Source organism: Scyliorhinus canicula, chromosome 4, assembly GCF_902713615.1.
Source record: "Scyliorhinus canicula chromosome 4, sScyCan1.1, whole genome shotgun sequence".
Taxonomy (NCBI): domain Eukaryota; kingdom Metazoa; phylum Chordata; class Chondrichthyes; order Carcharhiniformes; family Scyliorhinidae; genus Scyliorhinus; species Scyliorhinus canicula.
Window position 1 is genome coordinate 53,616,763 of NC_052149.1, and position 19,007 is coordinate 53,635,769.

General features: G+C 46.0%; 1 protein-coding gene across 1 annotated transcript in view; it reads left to right on the forward strand.

Annotated features, from left to right (window-relative positions):
- The window catches only part of ttc39a (tetratricopeptide repeat domain 39A), a 143,266-nt gene that overhangs the window by 114,344 nt on the left and 9,915 nt on the right, over positions 1-19,007 (forward strand). Inside the window, exons 14-17 of the mRNA XM_038794269.1 lie at positions 858-978; positions 2,642-2,753; positions 8,464-8,578; positions 14,496-14,612. Of these exons, the coding sequence (XP_038650197.1) occupies positions 858-978; positions 2,642-2,753; positions 8,464-8,578; positions 14,496-14,612 (465 nt within the window). The remainder of the gene's footprint in view (positions 1-857; positions 979-2,641; positions 2,754-8,463; positions 8,579-14,495; positions 14,613-19,007) is intronic.

The following is a 19,007-nucleotide window of genomic DNA, read 5'->3' on the forward strand; positions in this document are numbered from 1 at the left end:
GAGGATGTGCAGACTCCGCACAGACAGTGACCCAAGCCGGAATCGAACCTGGGACCCTGGAGCTGTGAAGCGATTGTGCTACCACAATGCTACCGTGCTATTGTCCATTACAATAGTGAATTAAAGTTTTTTTTCTCCTTTTATTTAAGAACCGTTTTAATTGTTAATTGGAAAGGTATTACTGTGTTGCTAATGTGATTGATTGTTTAAATTAAAGTCTGTTTTAACATACCTATTGGTCAGTGTTATCACTCCAGGGCTGAGTAGTCTTCCCTCATTTTGCAAATTGTTGGAATTCTCATTTGGGAGTCCTAAACTAGATCTTGTGAGATGCTGCTTTGACATACTAGTGGTGTGCTTAAAAAAGTGATAATTTAATACTTCACATTATCCTTCTGCTGAACTGGTATGATAGAATCATGGAATTTACAGTGCAGAAGGGGGCCATTTGGCCCATCAAGTCAACACCAGCCCTTGGAAAGAGCATCCTACTTAAGGCCATGCATCGACCCTATCCCAGTAATCCCATCTAATGTTTTTGACACTAAGGGCCAATTTAGTATGGCCAATCCACCGAACCTGCACATCTTTGGACTGTGGGAGGAAACTGTAGTACCCGGAGGAAACCAATGCAGACATGGAGAGAAAGTGCAAACTCCACCCAGTCACCCGACGCCAGAATTGAACCCGGTTCGCTGGAGCTGTGAGGCAGCAGTGCTAACCACTGTGCCGCCCTGTAGTGATGGAACACTACCGAGGAATCATGGGCTTTGTTGCTGTGGGAATTCTGATTTTGAGATGTGTATTATGCTGTGTGACTATCGTTTTGAGAAAATATTAATCAATTTTGACACCAGAAAAGTGCCAAAAATGAAACAGAAAATTGCTGGGAAGTCTCTGCCAACAGAAAAATTTGCAATCAGAAAGGCTCGACGGTATCTTTCACAGAATCCTGTAAAACTCCCAGTCCCTGCTCTGGTGAGTATAGGGTATGGCAATATACCTTTTTATCAGAAAAAGTTGCTATTCTCAGGCCTTTTTTTGTTTTCACCCTTTTCTTTCATGTGATTAAATTGTATCACGAGGTGTAATTGTTTTGTGAGCAAAATTGATTTTTTTACTGGTTAAATCCTACTGTAATTTATTCTCCCCCTCTTTTATATTCCTTCCTGGGATGTGAGCATCAATAACATTTGTTGCCAATTCCTAATTGCCCTTGAGAAGGTGTTGGAAAGCTGCCTTCTTGAGCTGCTGCAGTCCATTGTTCTCTTTCCCTCCTATTCCCTTCCTTATATTCAAAATATTCTGCATCTACCAAATAATTTTTGCATGTACACATTCTTTCCATTTGTGGCAGATCTAAAAGTTGCTGTGAAGCAGGGATTTCCAAATTGGGTGCTGCGGGAGCCTCCCAGGTAGTCCGCTGGAGGCCAGGTTGATTGTTACAAACTGTCTAACCAGTGACTGGATTATTCAGAATCCAGACTCTGAATGGACGAGCTAGAAACAGAACAAAACTCAAATTTCAGGATAGTGATAGTGGGAGTGGGGAATCAGAGAGCAGGAGCGAGAAGGTATCAAGGAGGAAAACTTGGCGAGGGATGGGGTGCAGGGCGAACGGACCATGTGAGTGTGTGTGTGAGCGAGGAAGAGATAGAGAGAGGTGATTGTGTGTGCAGGAGAGAGAGCCGAGTGATTATTTAAAAACAAAATGCCAATTGAGGGCCAATCTAGCTACCCTGCACATGTTTTGGGGGGGGGGGGGTGAAGTGAGAGACCCACGCAGGCATGGGGAGAATGTCCAAACTCCACACAGACAGTGACCCCGGGGCCAGGATTGCATCCAGGTTCTCGATGCCGTGAGGCAACAATGCTTTTTAAAAATAAATTTAGAGTACCCAATTCATTTTTTCCAATTAAGGGGCAATTTAGCGTGGCCAATCCACCTACCCTGCACATCTTTGGGCTGTGGGGACGGAACCCACGCAAACACGGGGAGAATGTGCAAACTCCACACAGACAGTGACCCAGAGCCAGGATTGAACCTGGGACCTTGGCGCCTTGAGGCAACAATGCTAACCACTGTGCCACCGTGCCGCCTGAGTTAACTGATTATATGTATCTGTAAGTGTGTCCAATGTGAGAATCCAAGAAGCCAACAGGACTCCCAAGTATGTTTTTTAATAAAGGGAACTTTTTAGTTGTAGTAATGTATGCATATAAGAAATAGAAAAGATTTCTGTGAATAAGGTTTTTGTATGTTACTGCCTACTTCACAAAAATAATATTTTCATGAGGCTTGGCTGTTCAACATACTGTTTATCAAGAGTTTCAGCACTCTTGGAAGTTTGGGAAACCCTGCTATACAGTAATGTTTTATTTATCTAAATAGGTAAGGTAAAGTTGCCATAGTCCCCGATGACCAAACTGCTTTCCTCTTTGAGGGGGAGAGCTAACTGGTGGTGGTTTGACCCGAGGAGCATCACCACTCAGGCGAGGGGCAAGGTTGAGAAGTGGGTCTTCATGAATAACATCTGTTATTTATCAATTAATCTAAATAACTAAAAATCTTTCCTAAAAAGAACATGCGTAATTTTAAAAAACCAGCAAAAGGAATGTAATTTAGTTGATATATTTTCAGGAAATGATGTATATTTGGAATGGCTATACAGTGATTGGGAAACATCAAGACCTGACTGAAGGTATGCTCGAGACACTTAATGAAGCAGAGAGGACACTTGAACGTGCCCCAGGTTAGTCCAGCTCCTGTTGCACTTTACGAATGTGAAGAATTTTGAAAAAGTAAGAGGCAGTTAGGGGAGGCCTATGGCGCAGTGGCTAGCAACCCTGCCTCTGAGCCAGAAGCCCCAGGTTTCGAGTCCTATGTCGGGACCAGATGGGCAAGTAAATTGAGTTTATAATTCAGACAAATGGGTTGAGTTATCAACTTGTAATTCCTTCCAATACGCCTATGACCGGTGGTAAGAGTGGGAGCATCACCTGGTCAGCCAGAACCTGCAGAAGGCAACAGCAAACCACTGCAGTACCTTGCCAAGCATAACCACAACCGACCAACATATGGGAAGTCCATGCTCACCAACACAGGACATGATAGCTGAAGAGAGAGTGGAGAGAGTTGTCAAATGGTTCTACAGCCAAGGGTTTCAAATATTCCATGAGTAAATATACATTATCTTACAATCTGGTTCGAGACCAGGAACCTTTTGTCTAAAGTAGACAAAATTTGAAATCCCAAACATTTACTAAGAGAATAAAGCTACAAGATTCCATGGTTTTGAACAAAGATCTATCTACCTTGTATTCCAACATCCAGAATTAACAGGAGGTAAACAATAGTTAACAGACAAACGACATACACAATCCAGATGGATCCCATGAATTTTCTCAGCAACCCACCCAGACATCCATGACCACTGAATCACAAAGAATCCTTCAAAATATCTCCCTCACAAAGAATTTCAGCTCCTTTTGAGGATTTAGCCTCTGAATTCCCTTCAGCAGCAGCTCCTATTCAACTTGGGTCTTACTGCATTATTTTTCTGCAAGTGGTTGTCAGGCAACAGAACTGAAATTTATATTGCCCTGGACTCTGCTTGCCTCCAAGCTTTTCAGTCTCTTTTGAAACGGTGTCCTGCTGGGTTTACAAATCTACCCCCAAGCATCTAATTACCAGCACAATCTAAGCTTCCCAGCCACACTAAGCAGGCAACCACTCATGGCCATTCCTTTGCCCAGATTCCTCACTGCTGCATCCAGTTAAATTTTATAAAATCTTTCATGGAATGTGGATGTTACTGTCAAGGCCAGCGTTTGCTGTCTATCCCGGATTGCCCTTGAACTGAGTGGCTTGCTCATCCATTTCAGAGAGCAGTTAGGAGTAAACAGTTAGGACATGTGGGTTGCTCAAGTCACATGTAGGTCAGACCAGATAAGGACAGTAGCGAACTAGATGGACTTTTACAACAATTGATAATGCTTTCATAGTACAGTAGTCACATAGTAGTCACCGTTACTAAGACGAGATTTATATTTGTTTTAAGTCAGAGAACCCAGTTTTTTTTCTTCTAATTAAGGGGCAATTCAGCATGGCCAATCTACCTACCCTGCACATCTTTGGGTTTGTGGGATTGGAACCCACGCAGACACAGGGAAAATGTTCAATTTCCACCCGGAGAGTGACCCGGGGCCCGGATCGAATCCGCGTCCTCGCTGCCATGAGGCAGCAGTGCTAACCACTGCGCCATCGTGCCACCCGAGACAAGATTTTCAATTCCAGATTATTGATTAAATTTAAATTCCGTAGGTGCTAGCTGGAAGAATTTGAACCTTTGTCCCCAGAACATGAGCCTGGATAATTAGTCCACTGACACTAACACTATGCCACCATCTCCCCAGTCTTACAACAGAGGTCATTCTCTATTCTAAGGCAGACTCTTACGTTGCAAAGCGTGGTACACTCTAACAGGTGGTAACTTACCAAGGCCCAATACCGTCACAACATACGACGTTAAAAGAGAGCTTTGTTCTCTGGGGACTGAATGGTACAATGTCCGAATTTACGGTGCTTTCAACTTTGGGCATTGTGTTTGAAACCATTAAGGCTATTATTTCCCAGTACTGTAATGGTTGTATTACTGGACTCATCCAGAGAATACAAATTCCAGTCTAGCAATTTAAAAATTTGAATTTGGCTTTAAAAATCTGGAAGTAAGACAGCTGGCTACAGTAAGGAGAATTACAAAACTGTCACATGGTTAAAAAACTCAACCAGAAACCTTCCCTCGTCTTGTCTGACCTATAGGCTATTGCCCTCTTAGGTGGCCCAGCATGACATCCACTTCTATTAAGCCACCACAAAATGGGAAACTTGTGATGGCCAAAAAGTGCTGGAATGCCAGCAAGGTGCATATCCAGAGAATGAATAAATAAAAACCTTGTTATCCTCGCCAATTGTTATGGTCCTGCTTCTTAACCCAGTTCCCGGTGGCTGTGGATATAAGCACAAAATGTCATAGCAATTTCACAGAGCCATATGGATGGTTGGTATGGAAAATGAAAAAAAAAATTCCTAGTGCAATGAAGGGAATGAATGCATAAACTGAAATTGCCATCAGACCTCTTACGCAGTGTGTACTAGGGTTCTCCTTACCTTCGGTAGAAAATCCATAGAAATCCTAATGTCACATTTAAACCATTTCACCCAGGGTTTCCATAGATTGTCTGCCAAAAGATAAGGTAGGCAATTGAGACTCCAATTAAATTTATATAAAAATTAATCAGGAATGATGATCACCTGATGAATGAGCTGGGCTCCGAAAACTAGTGATTCCAAACAAACCTGTTGGACTGTGTTATAAGACTTCTTACTGTGCCCATGCCAGTCCAACGCTGGCATCTCCACATCACAAATGATAGATAATGTTTTAATGTGAGGCTATTACAACAACGCTCGGAATTAATAGACTGAAATTAGTTTCATGTATAAATATATGAAATGTGTAACCAGAGCTCACAGAATTCACATATTACTTGAATGACCTCACTGCTGGCATGTTTCTTCAATTAGCATTTTGGCACTTCTAAAAAAACCACCTATACAAGGAGGACAATACTGATGAATAACAGTAGGCTGTGTAAAATTAAGTTTTGGCAGATGAGATAAGCAATTGTCATCAAGCATTAAAAAAACATTGCCTTGTCATGTTAATCATCTGGTTTTTGGATCAGTCATATGATCTTTTATACACTCTCAAACTGGATTAAATTGCCATTTCCCTTCTGGTCTTTGCTGGTGCCAAAAATGTTTGAGTCATCCTTATTTTTCTTATTAGATACACAATGGCAGAGCTGACTGGCTTTTCTTTGCCATTTTTATTCACTTCGTACAAACCTGCTGTCTGCTCCACAACTCTTAATAGCTGCATGACTTGAGGTTTAGATTGCGATGGCATCCTGCACTCACTCTCTCTTTCTCTCAATGCAGAACAGAGCGAGTGCTGCACTAGCACTCCATCTTTCAGGAGACCTTAAGTTCAGATCCACTTGGACAGATGTAAAAATATCATGGCACGATTTGAAGAAGAACATCAGAGTTCTCCTGGTGTCTGAGCAAGCATTAACATTTCAACCAATACCCCCATTAAAAGTAGATTATCTCATGGCTATTTGTGAGACCTCGCTATGCACAAATTCTATCGCAGATTTTCCTACATTACAACAGTAGCTGCACTTCAGACATTACTTTATTTGCAATGAAGCACTGAGGATATTCCAAGGATCAAAGAATACGGCAGAATATAGGTGGATTGAAGAGTTGGGCAGAGAATGGCAGATGGAGGTCAATCCGGATAAATGTGAGGTGTTGCATTTTGGAAGATCAAATTCAGGTGTGAATTAAAGAATCTTTTGGAGCATTGACCAGGGGCTGGTTTAGCTCACCCGGCTAAATCGCTGGCTTTTAAAGCAGGCCAGCAGCACGGTTCGATTCCCGTACCAGCCTCCCCGGACAGGCGATTTTCATTTCATTTTTCATTTCAGAGGGATCTGGGCATTCTTGGTCCACAGATCCATGAAAGTGCCAATGCAGGTGGAGTAGGTGGTCAAGAAGGCATACGGCATGCATGTCTTCATCGGCTGGGGCATTGAGTACAGGACTTGGCAAGTTATGTTACAGTTGTGTAAAACTTTAGTTAGGCTATATTTGGAATATTGCGTGTAGTTCTGGTCGGCACACTACCAGAAGTATGTGGATGCTTTGGAGAGAGTGCAAAGAAGGTTTACCAGGATGTTGCTTGGTCTGGGGGTTGTTAGCAATGAGGAGAGGTTGAATAAATTGGATTGTTTTTGTTGGAAAGATGGAGGCTGAGGGGAGACCTGTTTGAGGTCTACAAAATTATGAGAGGTATAGATAGGATGAATAGTCAGATGCTTTTTCCCCAGGGTGAAGAAAACAACTGCAAGGGGGCACAGGTTCAAAGTGAGGGGAAAGTTTTTCACACAGAGGATGGTGGGTGCCTGGAGCGCGTTGCCAGCTGCAGACATGATTGCAACTTTTAAGATGTATCATAATAGACACATGAATGGCCGTGGAATGGAGGGATACAGATCGTTTGGGCAACAAGTAGAAGGTCCAAATAAGGAATCTGGATTGGCACAGGCTTGGTGGGCTGAAGGACCTGTTCCTGTGCTGTAATATTCCTTGTTCTTTGCTCTTTGATCCTAAAGGTCCTATATAAATACACAGTTATACAAATCGTTAGGGTATGTGAGATGGAGTAACCCTTCCTGGATGACATAACACTAACGACACCCTGCGCTTATGCACGGTCAGTTCCAACACCTCTTAACCCGGAGTCGCAACACAGGTGAAATTAGATTTGATTTAAAATACCTGAGGGCCTTGATTGAGCCCAATAAACTAGTCACCAGGTTTCTAACTTTAAAACACAAGTCATCTTTTATTATGTACAGTAACTTACTATCTGACACTCCTTTTTCAATCCACCCTTCCTAACTTGCCCCACTCTCTACACAAAAACAACACAGAAGGGAAAGAATGATGGAAAGGGACAGAAAATATAAATAAAAATAAAAGCATAAGACGCACTGAGATGATTTTGTCATGTCTTTCTAAAGTTCAGGTTTACATTTTGGTACTACTTGCTCATAGGCTTGAGATGGTTTTCTCTGGCAAGATTGCAGTCTCTGCAGGATGGCTCACAGCAAAGGATGTGCTGGGCACTCTGTTTTCAGAAAACAGAGCAGTTCTTTCACTCCAGCAAGCAGGAAAGCGAGAGAGCGAGATCGTTCCTTTCACTTCCAAGGTCTAAACACTGCCCAGTTCTGTCAGAAAGCACCATGCAGAAATCAGTCACTGACCCTTGTCAGGTGGAACACTATCCCTGGCCAGCCCCCACCGGCTGCCCGTTAACTAATCAGACCGGCTCCCTCCTAAGATCCACTCGGTGCCAAGGTGTCCGGTTTCTCCTCTCCAAAATACAAATCCTGGGAACAGTGTGCCCTGGCAAGCAGGCTGTTTCAACTTTGAGTCTTTTGCTTAAAGGTACATCCTGATTATGGATCCACAGACCAAAATAATAAAAATAGGAACAAAGAAAATAAACAGGAAAGACTCTTCCAACCTGGCAGGGTTTTCTGATTCCCCCACCCCGGTGCCCTGAGATGGCTCGCCATTGGCTGCCGGCGGGACCAGATGTCTATGGCATTTTGTTTGGCGTACCCGCCCTGCTGTCTGGGAACCTCCCACGGAGGGTCACCGTCGGCAGAACCGGAAGATTCCGCCAGCAGTCAGGACCTGGAAGTCCCACCCACTGGCTTTGTTTAATATCAATATGGTATCAGAAGCAGGATGTGCACATCTTTCACAGAAGGTAAAGGTGGTTAAATAATGAGAGATCCATTTTAATTACTTCTCATTTTCAGAAACTGAGTTCCTGGTGGATGACCAGTGTTTGGTAAAACTACTCAAAGGTCTTTGTCTGAAGCACTTGGGCAAACATTTGGAAGCTGAGCAGTGCTTCCGTTGGATTCATACAAAGTAAGTACAACTGACAGAGCCTCATTTAGAATCTACACTTTTTCTCTAATATTGTTAGGGAAGCTTATGATCAGGTCAGAGGCCTCAATGCTACAGAAAACCTTTGAGTGGTATAAACATTTTAGGGGTGAAATTAAACTTTATTACATTGTAATGTAAACCTACATGTGACAATAAAATATTATAAAAATAAAAAAAGGGAATTAGGAAAGCAGAGTGAGGGCATGGAAAATATTGGGAAGCCAAATCAAGAAAAACACTTGGAATTTTTTTCACAAATACATTTAAAGAACAAAAGGATAACTAAAAGTGTCAGGCCAATTAGGGACCATAAGGACACATTGTGCTGAGGCAGAGGACGAGTATGATTTAAAAATATCTATATATTTTTATTCAAAGCATTTAATAAATATACACAGAATATCAGAAGAACACATCACCTCAATCCACAACCCTCCAGCCCCCTGACACCAATCCCCCGTCACGTCCCGCCTTTACCATTTTAACCCCCTTACCCCCCCCCTCCCCCTTGCTGACCTTTCAATTCTCCTTGAAGAAATCGATAAATGGTTTTCACCTCCGGGCGAACCCCTCTACCGATCCCCACAGAGCTAACTTGATTTTTTCTGACCTCAGGACTTCTGCCAGGTCACTCGCCCACACTCCCGGCTCCGAGTCCCGCCACCCCAGCAAACTTTGTCTCCGAGCTATCAGGGACGTACAGGCCAATACATCGGCCACTCTCCCCCTGGATTCCCGGATCATCCGACACACCAAATATCGCTACCGTTGGACTAGGAACCACCACCACATCCAGCACCTCGGACATCACGTCCAAGAAACCCCTCAATTTTGGACACGCCCAGAACATGTGGGCATGATTTGTGCTGCCCTGCCCACACCTATCTTCCACCTACGCAAACAGCTTGCTCATCGTCAACCACCGTCATATGGGCTCTATACGCACCAGTTTAAACTGGATGAGGCTCAGGTCACAATGAGGACATGTTCACCCTCCACCAGGCCTCGGCCCACGTCCTGGCCGCCACCTCCCCTCCCAGCTCCTCCTCCCATTTGCACTTAACGTCTTCTATCAGGGCGCCCTCCCCCTCCATCAGTCCCTTATAAATATCCAACACCTTCCCCTCCCCTATTTCGTCCTCCGATAACAGCTTGTCTTACAACACTAGAGGGGGGAGCCGTGGGAAGGACAGCACCTCTCTCGAACCTGTAGGTACCTAAAACCATTCCCCTTGGGAAACTCAGAATTTCTCCAACTACTCCAGCCCCGCAAATTCACCACTTAACAAATAAACATGTCCAGGGAGTACTCGCTATCCCCTGCCACCATCCGGAACCTCTCATCCAGCTTCGCCAGCACCAACCTATGGTTGTCGCAAATCGGCGCCCTCAACGACATACCCTTCAACCCAAGTGCTGCTTACACTGCCCAACACCCTTAAAGCCGACACCAATCAGCTCGCAGAGTACCTGGCCGACGAGAAGGGCAAAGGCGCCAACAACAAAGCCCTCAAACCTCTTCCCCTACACGATGCCGCCTCCACCCGCCCCAGACCGACCTCTCCTCCACAACCCATTTCCTCACCATCGCAATATTTGCCGCCCAATAATAATTTATCAAATTTAGCAACACCAGCACACCCCCCCGCCCCGTTCCTCCCCGCCCACACAAACCCATTGACTTTCCGAAAGAATGGGAAGTTCTGAAACACGAACAGAAATCTAGGCAGTGACGACATTTACAGATCCAAAGATAGGGGTAACACCAGGTTAAAGAGGGATTACCCCTATCTTTGGATCTGTAAAGATTTAATTACCTGCAAATGCTCGCATTCTAAGCATTGTCTGGCATGTTTGAATTTGGCGATATATATGTTTCTGGAACATACCTCTTCATTCACCTGAGGAAGGAGCAGTGCTCCGAAAGCTAGTGTTTGAAACAAACATGTTGGACTTTAACCTGGTGTTGTAAGACTTCTCACTATAATTACATTAAATAGCCTCCGCACGTTTGCCGACAGCTTTTCCCTTTTCAAATCCCGTCTATCCTCCCCAATCACCCCTGGCACATAGTCCTCAATCTGTGATGCAAGCACCTTTGCCAATAACTTGGCATCGGCATTCAGTAATGACATCGTGCAGCACGACCCACACTGCTCTAAGTTCTTATCCTTCTTTACAATCAGGGAAATGGAAGCTTATAACAAAGTCAGGGGAGTTTCCCCCTCCCCCCCTCGCTTCATTATATGTCCTCACCAGTAGCGGCCCCAGCTCGCCCCAAACCTTTTATAAAACTATACTGGGAACCCGTCTGGACCGGGACCTGCCCACCTGCATTGCCCACATGCCCCAATCGGGTTCCCAGACCATGAACCCACCCCACCTCCACTGTGGGAAACTCCAACCCATCCAGGAACTGCTGCATCCCCTCTTCCCCTGTTGAGGGCTCCGGTAAAAGGCCTCAAATGCCCCATTCACCCCTCCGTGTCCATCACACCTTACCCCTCTCATCCCTCATTCTACCAATCTCCCTGGCTGCTGCTTGCTTCCTCAACTGATGGTCCAGCATCCTACTCACATTCTCCCCATACTCGTACACGGTCCCCCCAGCCCTCCGCAACTGCCCCACCGCCTTCCTTGTCGACACTAACCAAAACTCCATCTGGAGCTCCTGTCTCTCGTTCATCAACTCCACCTTTGGCGCCACCGAGTATCTTCTGACCACCCTCAAGATCTCATCGATCAGCTTTTCCCTTTCCTCCTGCTCCACCCTCTCCCAATGCGCCCAAATCAAAATAAACTCCCCTCTAACTACAGTCTTGAGTGCCTCCCTTATGGCGGCTATGACCTTCCCCGGATCGTTCAACTCCACATAGCGCAGAATGGCACCCGTACCCACTCGCACACCCCCTCATCTGCCAACAGTCCTACATCTGACCTTCACTATGATCATTGGGCCTCCCCCAAAACATCCGCAACTCCACCTAATGCGGTGCGAATACCACAATCGCCGAATACTTCGAATCGGCCACCCCCCCAGCAGCACCTTGTCCGTCATGAAGAAATCAATTTGGGAATACACCCAGTGCACATGGGAGAAGTATGAAAACTCCTTCACCCCGGCCTCCAAAACCTCCACAGCTCTCCCTCCCCATGCGCTCTATGAAACCCCCTCTGCTCCCTAGCCACTGCTGACACCCTCACTGACTTCGGACTTGACCGGTCCAGACCCGGGTCCAGGATCATATGGAAGTCACCTCCCATAATCGTCCATTTTGTGTCCAGGCCCAGAATCTTCCCCAACACCCACCTCATAAAATCCACATCATCTCAATTCAGGGCATAAACGTTTGCCAGGACCACCGACGTCTCCTCCAGTTTCCCACTGACCATCAGATATCTACCCTGTGGATCGGCCACAATGCTCCCCATCTCAAACACCACCTTCTTATGAATCAACACTGCCACCCCCCTCGTCTTCATATGCAGCCCTGAGTAGAACACCTGCCCCACCCATCCCTTCCTCGGCCGCGTCTGATTTCCCAACTTCAGGTATGTCTCCTGTAAAACCACCACGTCCGCCTTCAGACTCCTTAAATATGCAAACACACACGACCGTTTAACCGGCCCATTCAGCCCGCTCACATTCCACGTGACCGACCTGGTCAGAGGGCCAGCTGCCCTCCTCCCCTGATAATCAGCCGTACCCATTTTTGAGACAGCTCCTGGCCCCAGGCCCGCTTGACGAGTATGATATTTAATGAATTCTTTACATCTGTTTTCACAAAGAAAAGGTCAGCACAGACATTGCAAACCAAGAGTGTGAAATATTAGATGAAATTAACAGAGTAGAAGTATTAAGGTGTTTAACATATTTGGTATTGAATAAGTCTCCAGGCCGGGATGGAATGTATCTTAGGCTATCAAGGGAAGTCGGAGAAGGAAAAGTGGAGGCTCTGAAAATCATTTTGAAAACCTCTCTGACGACAGGCATGTGCAAAAGGACTGGAGGACAGTTCATAAAATCATAGAATTTACAGTGTGGAAGGAGGCCATTCGGCCCATTGAGTCTGCACCAGCCCTACTTCAGCCCACGCCTCTATCCTATCCCCATAACCCAGTAACCTCATCTAACCTTTTTGGACACTTGAGGGCAATTTATCATGGCCAATCCACCTAACCTGCACATCTTGGGACAGTGGGAGGAAACCGGAGCAACCAGAGGAAACCCACACAGACGTGGGGAGAACGTGCAAACTCCGCACAGACAGTGACCCAAGCCGGGAATCGAACCTGGGACCCTGGGGCTAATAAGCAACCATGCTAACCACTGTGCTACCGTGCTGCATTGTTGTCTAGAGGTTATTCATGAAGGCCCACTTTCTCAACCTAGCCCCTTGCCTGAGATGTGGTGATCCTCAGATTAAATCACCACCAGTCCAAGGATTCATGACCAAATGGCAAGTTGGATGCAAAATTGATTCTGAGGCACAAAGCAAATGGTCATGGCCGATGGGTGCTTTTTGTGACTGGGAGACTGTTCCAGGGGTTTCTTAGGGCCAGGACCCATTCTCTGGTTTTAATCAATGATTTGAACTTCAATATCGTGGCTATGATTAAAAAGTTTGCAGATGATACAAATATTGTCCACATGGTTGATGATGAAAGCTGCAGACTGCAGGAAGGTATCAGTGGACTAATCAGGTGGGAAGAACAGCGATAAATGGAGTTTAATCTGTGAGGTGATGCATTTTGGGAAGGTGAACAAGGCAAGGGAATACACAAGAAATTGTAGGGTAGAGAAGTAGAAAGGAACAGAGGGACATTGGAGTACCTGCCAATAGATCCTTAAATGTGGCCGGACAGGGAGAGAAAGTAGTCAAGAAGGGAAGCAGGATACCTTCCTTTATCAGTTGAAGCGTAGAATATAGGAGTATGGCGGTTAAGCTGAAGTGGTGTAAGACACTGATCATGCCACAGCTGCAAAATCACATACACTTCTAGATACTTGCACCAGAAATGGTAGAGGAGATTTACCAGGATGTTGCCGAGCTGGAGAAATTTACTTTTGAGGAAAGATTGGATAAACTAGGGTTGTTTTCCTTGGAACAATGGAGACTGAGGGGAAATCTAATTGAAGTATATAAAATTATATGGGGTCTACATACGGTGGATAGGAAGGCCCTATTCCCCTTGGTTAAGGCCCATAATCAGGGGCATGGATTTAGGGTAAGAGGTTGCAGGCTTTAGAGGAGTTTCCAGGGAAAATTCTTTCACCCAGAAAGAGAGTTCTCTGAAAGGGCAGGAGGGGCAGAACTCCTCAAAACATGTATAACATACTTGTAGGTTACAGCATTTCAAGTGCTTTTCCAGGGCTACAGGCCAAGATCAGGAAAGCGGGATTAGATTACCTGGCTCCTTGGTGTGGACACAGTAGGCCGGATGCTCTCCTTCCGTGCTGTAAACTTCACTGATTCGGTATCGGAATTCTGCATTCCCCTGTCAACGAATGTGTAAATCTCCAGGCACTATTTTAAAAAGTAGCTTCTGCCAAAGCAAGAGAGATCTTCAAGAAGGCAGCTCACCGTCACCGTCTCCCATCACCTTCTCGAGGGCAATTGGCGATGGACAATAAATATTGTCCGAGTCAGCGAAGCCCACATCCCTTGAATGAATAGAAAAAAAACCTCTGAACTTACCACAGATTAACACTTGTGTTAATGTAGAGAACATTGGTATTGATACTGTTCTGTATTCCTTACTTCAAAAGAGAACCTAAAAAGGAAAGCAATGTTGGAATTATTGCTAATTCTAGCTGATTTTAATCCCAGATCATCAAATCTCTTTTTCTCTTGTTCTTGAAATTAACTTGTCTTGCTGTTACTTTCTGTTTCAGAGAACAGATGATCAAATATGACCATTACTTGATTCCAAATTCTTTGCTTGAACTTGGTCTTCTCTGTATGAAAACTGGAAAAAATGACGAGGCGATAACATTTCTGGAAAAAGCAAAGTAAGCAAATCTAATAAACGTTTGTTTTACTAATATAAAGAAACATCTCGGTTGTCCTTTATCCAGTAAATACTGCTGAAAGACCTGATACTCTTTAGTTCACATACTCCACATTCACAAGTATAATCTAACTCCACAGGTTCTAAGGAAACCTTATTTTAGTATGCACATGAATATGTTGGCACAAGATTGCAGGCATAGGCTGGTCTCCTATTCTTACACTGTTTGAAGGCTCATTACCTGTGCCGTTGCAGAAGTTCATTTTACAAAAGCTGATTTACCCTTGACTTTGACAGAAGGCCAGTGGTAAAATCTCTGGCTCCGAATCAGAATGTTGTACGTTCAAATTCTACCTCAGAATTTGAACACGTGATTTTCAGTGACGACATGTAGAGCGCAGTCGCATACAAGGTAGCTCCCACCAGAGAACTTTGATTGAAGCCCTTTGTACCCAGTTTTTTTAAGGAGATTTGGGGTGGAATTTAGTCTGTTTGATGGGTTAAGATTCCCACATCAAAGGAATGCCCAATAAGTACAAAACTGGGGAGCAGAAAAATAAGGAATCATCGAATGAAGCTTCGAGAGCTAAGTCTGCTATGAAAATTGCAGAGATTCTTGCAGTGTCGGTGACCACTCCACTAACTGCTCAGTTGCATACAGGCATCCTGGCGGGGAACTTGAGGAACTAGGGCGGAAAGTCTCTGAGGACCACAAAAGAGCAATTGAGGGGGTGATGCCCACTCGAGAGGCCTTGGTAAAAATGGATGAAGTGGTAAAGGTGTAGAGTGCGGAGCTGAAGAAGGTGGAGGTAGTTCTTGCAAGGCTAAATGACCAGATCACCACCTTGGAAGCAGATATGATGCGGGTGGCCAGTGACAACAAGACATAAGGGCCAAGGCGGACAATTTGAAATATCGCTCCAGAAGGCAGAACATTGAGAGTTGTCGGGTTGCAGAGGACTTGGAGGGTCCGAATCCAACAGTTGCTTTGAAAGATGGTAGGGGAGGGGGAAAATTGCATCCCCTCCAGAGCTGGATCGGGCTCATAGGTTGTTGAGGAAGAAGTCCCATGTTGGTGAGCCACTGTGTGTGATCATCGTGCGCTTTCAGTTATCAAGAAAAGGAGAGCTTTGCGGTGGGCAAAATATTGAGACTCCAGATGGGAGCGCCACATTGTGAGGATCTACCAGGATGTTGGAATGGAGCTCGCCAAGAGGTGTGCAGCATTCAACAAGGCCAAGGACACATTGTATCTGAACAATGTTTGATTTGGCATGATGTACCCTGCACGCTTCGTGTGACTTATGAATCAAAAGATGATTACTTTGAGACTCTGGAGGAAGCAGAGGCGTTTGTGCAGGAGCGAGATAACTGAATTATATTGGTTGGGAGATATCTGTCTGGGAATGGGAGTATGATGTTTGGGATTGGTGGGGTGTTTATTGGGCATTTTGGAGTTTTGTACTTGGATTTTTACTGAGGGATTTGTGGGATGGGTGTTGTTCTTGTTTATTTCTTTTTTCCTGGAGCAATTAAAGTTGAATTTGGGCGGATCTGGTTGGCATTATGGGTTTGTTGCTAATGTTTATTACTCTGTGTGAGGAGCCCCCCCCCCCCCCCCCCCCCCCACACTAGCTATGTAGTTAGTTTTTAAAATATTTTAATTCTCCTTTTTCATATTTTCTGCCACATTTCTGCCACAAGGGCAGCACGGTAGCATGGTGGTTAGCATAAATGCTTCACAGCTCCAGGGTCCCAGGTTCGATTCCCGGCTGGGTCACTGTCTGTGTGGAGTCTGCACGTCCTCCCAGTGTGTGCGTGGGTTTCCTCCGGGTGCTCCGGTTTCCTCCCACAGTCCAAAGATGTGCGGGTTAGGTGGATTGGCCATGCTAAATTGCCCGTAGTGTCCTAAAAAGTAAGGTTAAGGGGGGGGTTGTTGGGTTACGGTTATAGGGTGGATACGTGGGTTTGAGTAGGGTGATCATTGCTCGGCACAACATCGAGGGCCGAAGGGCCTGTTCTGTGCTGTACTGTTCTATGTTCTATGTTCAATTTACACCCACCAACAATAAACAATAATCAGTAACAAATATGTCAATCCCCATATCAATAACAACGATCCCATCCTCCCACCAAACCCCAAACATTAGCCCGCATGTTAACATAAACAAATGACAAAAAGGAATCAGGAATCACCCACAGTCACCATTAACACACACAACCACCCCCCACCCCCAACTAATGTTCGATGTTATCCAGTCCTTGAAAGTGCATAATGAATAATGCCCATGAACTGCAGAATCCCTGCATCCTACCCCTCAGTTCAAACTTTACCTTCTCAAGGGTCAAGAATTCCAACAGGTCCACCCGTCACGCCAGGGCACAGGGTGCAGAGCTCCATCAGGATCTGCCTTCGGGTGATCAACGACACAAAGGCTACAACATCTGCCTCCGCACCCGTTTCCAACCCTGGCTGGTCCGACACCCCGAATATGGCCTCCCGGGGGCTCGAGTGCAGTTTCACGTGCACCACCCAAAAAACCTCCTTCCAGTAATCCTCCAGCTTTGGACAGATCAATACATATGAACGTGATTATCGCCACCCCCCCCCCCCCCCTTGCAACGTTCACACACATCTTCTACTCCTTCAAAGAATCAGCTCATCCTCACCCTCGTGAGGTGTGCTCTGTATACCACCTTCAGCCGTATCAGCCCCATCCTCGCGCGCAAGGTGGAGGCGTTCACTCTCCAGAGCACCTCACACCAGAACCCCTCCTTCATATCCTTTCCCAACTCTTCCTCCCACTTCACTTTGATCCCTTCCAGCGGTGCCTTCTCCTCTTCCAAAATAGCTCCATAAACCACCAACACTACCCCTTTCTCCAGTCCCCCTGTCGTCAATTCTTCCTCCAGCAATGTGGAGGCCGGCTCCACCGGGAAGCTCTGTATCTCCTTTCTGGCAAAATCTCAAACCTGCATCTATCTAAACATTCCCCCCTGCTCCAGCCCATACTCCGCTTCCAGCTCCTTCAATCCTGCAAATCGACACCCAAGAAACAAATCTTTTAGTGTCTTAATTCCCCTTCTTCTCCCATTTCCGAAAATTTCCATCTCACTTCCCTGGCTCAAATCTGTGGTTCCCCCGAATCGGAATTTCCCTTGACCCTGCAGCCAACCCAAAGTGTTGGCGAAACTGCCTCCAAATTCTCAATGAAGCTATTACTACCGGACTCCCGGAGTATTTCCCTGGGGCTATTGGAGCGGCGCTGTTGCTAGTGCTTTCAATCCCGACCCCCTGCACAAACTCTCCTCCATTCTGACCCACTGGGAATCAACCCCTCTGACCCAGCTCCGCACCTTCTCCACATTCGCCACCTAGTAGTAATACATCAGGTTCGGAAGACCCAAACCCCCTGCCTGCCTTCCCCTCTGTCGCAGCACCTTTCTAACTCTGACCACCTTTGGCCGGGGGGGGGGGGGTGCCGTTCTGTAGGCCAGGGACTCAATTTAGGTACCTGGGGGTGCAGGTTGCCTGGGGGGGGGGGAAAGAGAGATCCGCAGGTACAATGATCGCTGAATTATATCAGCGATCATTGCTCGGCACAACATCGAGGGCCGAAGGGCCTGTTCTGTGCTGTACTGTTCTATGTTCACTCTCCCCGCCAAACTAGAAATGTTGTACCTGCGGAGGCCCCCCCACTCCTGGGCAACCTGCACCCCCAGGTACCTAAAGTGAGTCCCTGCTCTACGGAATGGCGGCCCTCCCCTACCCCTGCCCCCACCCCCGGCCGAGACACCACAAAATATTCACTCTTGTCTGGATTTAGTTTGTACCCCGAGAGAGACCCAAACACGCGAAGCAGCTCCAATATTCCCCCTATCGACATACTCTATACCAACACGTAGAACAGCAAGCCATCGGCATATAACGACACCCTATACTCTATCCCCCCCGCACTATTCCATTCCATACCCCCAAATTTCTTAATGCGATGGCCAATGGCTCAATCGCAGTGCAAATAGCAGGCGGGGGGGGGAACATAGGACATCTTCCTAGTCCCACGGTGAAGAGAAAAGTATCTCGAGCTGATGTTGTTTGTGCGGACACTCGCCCTCTGCTCCTTACAATAGTATCTTTACCCAGTTCACAAATCTTGGTCCAATCCAAAACCGCTCCAGAACTGCCATCAAGTACCCCATTCTACCCGGTCAAACGCCTTCTCAGCGTCCAATGCCACAACCACCTCTGTTTCCTTCCCCTCTGTCGGTGCCATAACAACGTTCAATATCCTTCTAACGTTTGAAAAGAGCTGCCTCCCTCTCACGAATGCCGTCTGATCTTCACCTATCACCTTCGAGAGGCACTCCTCCAGCCTACCCGCCAGTACCTTCGCCA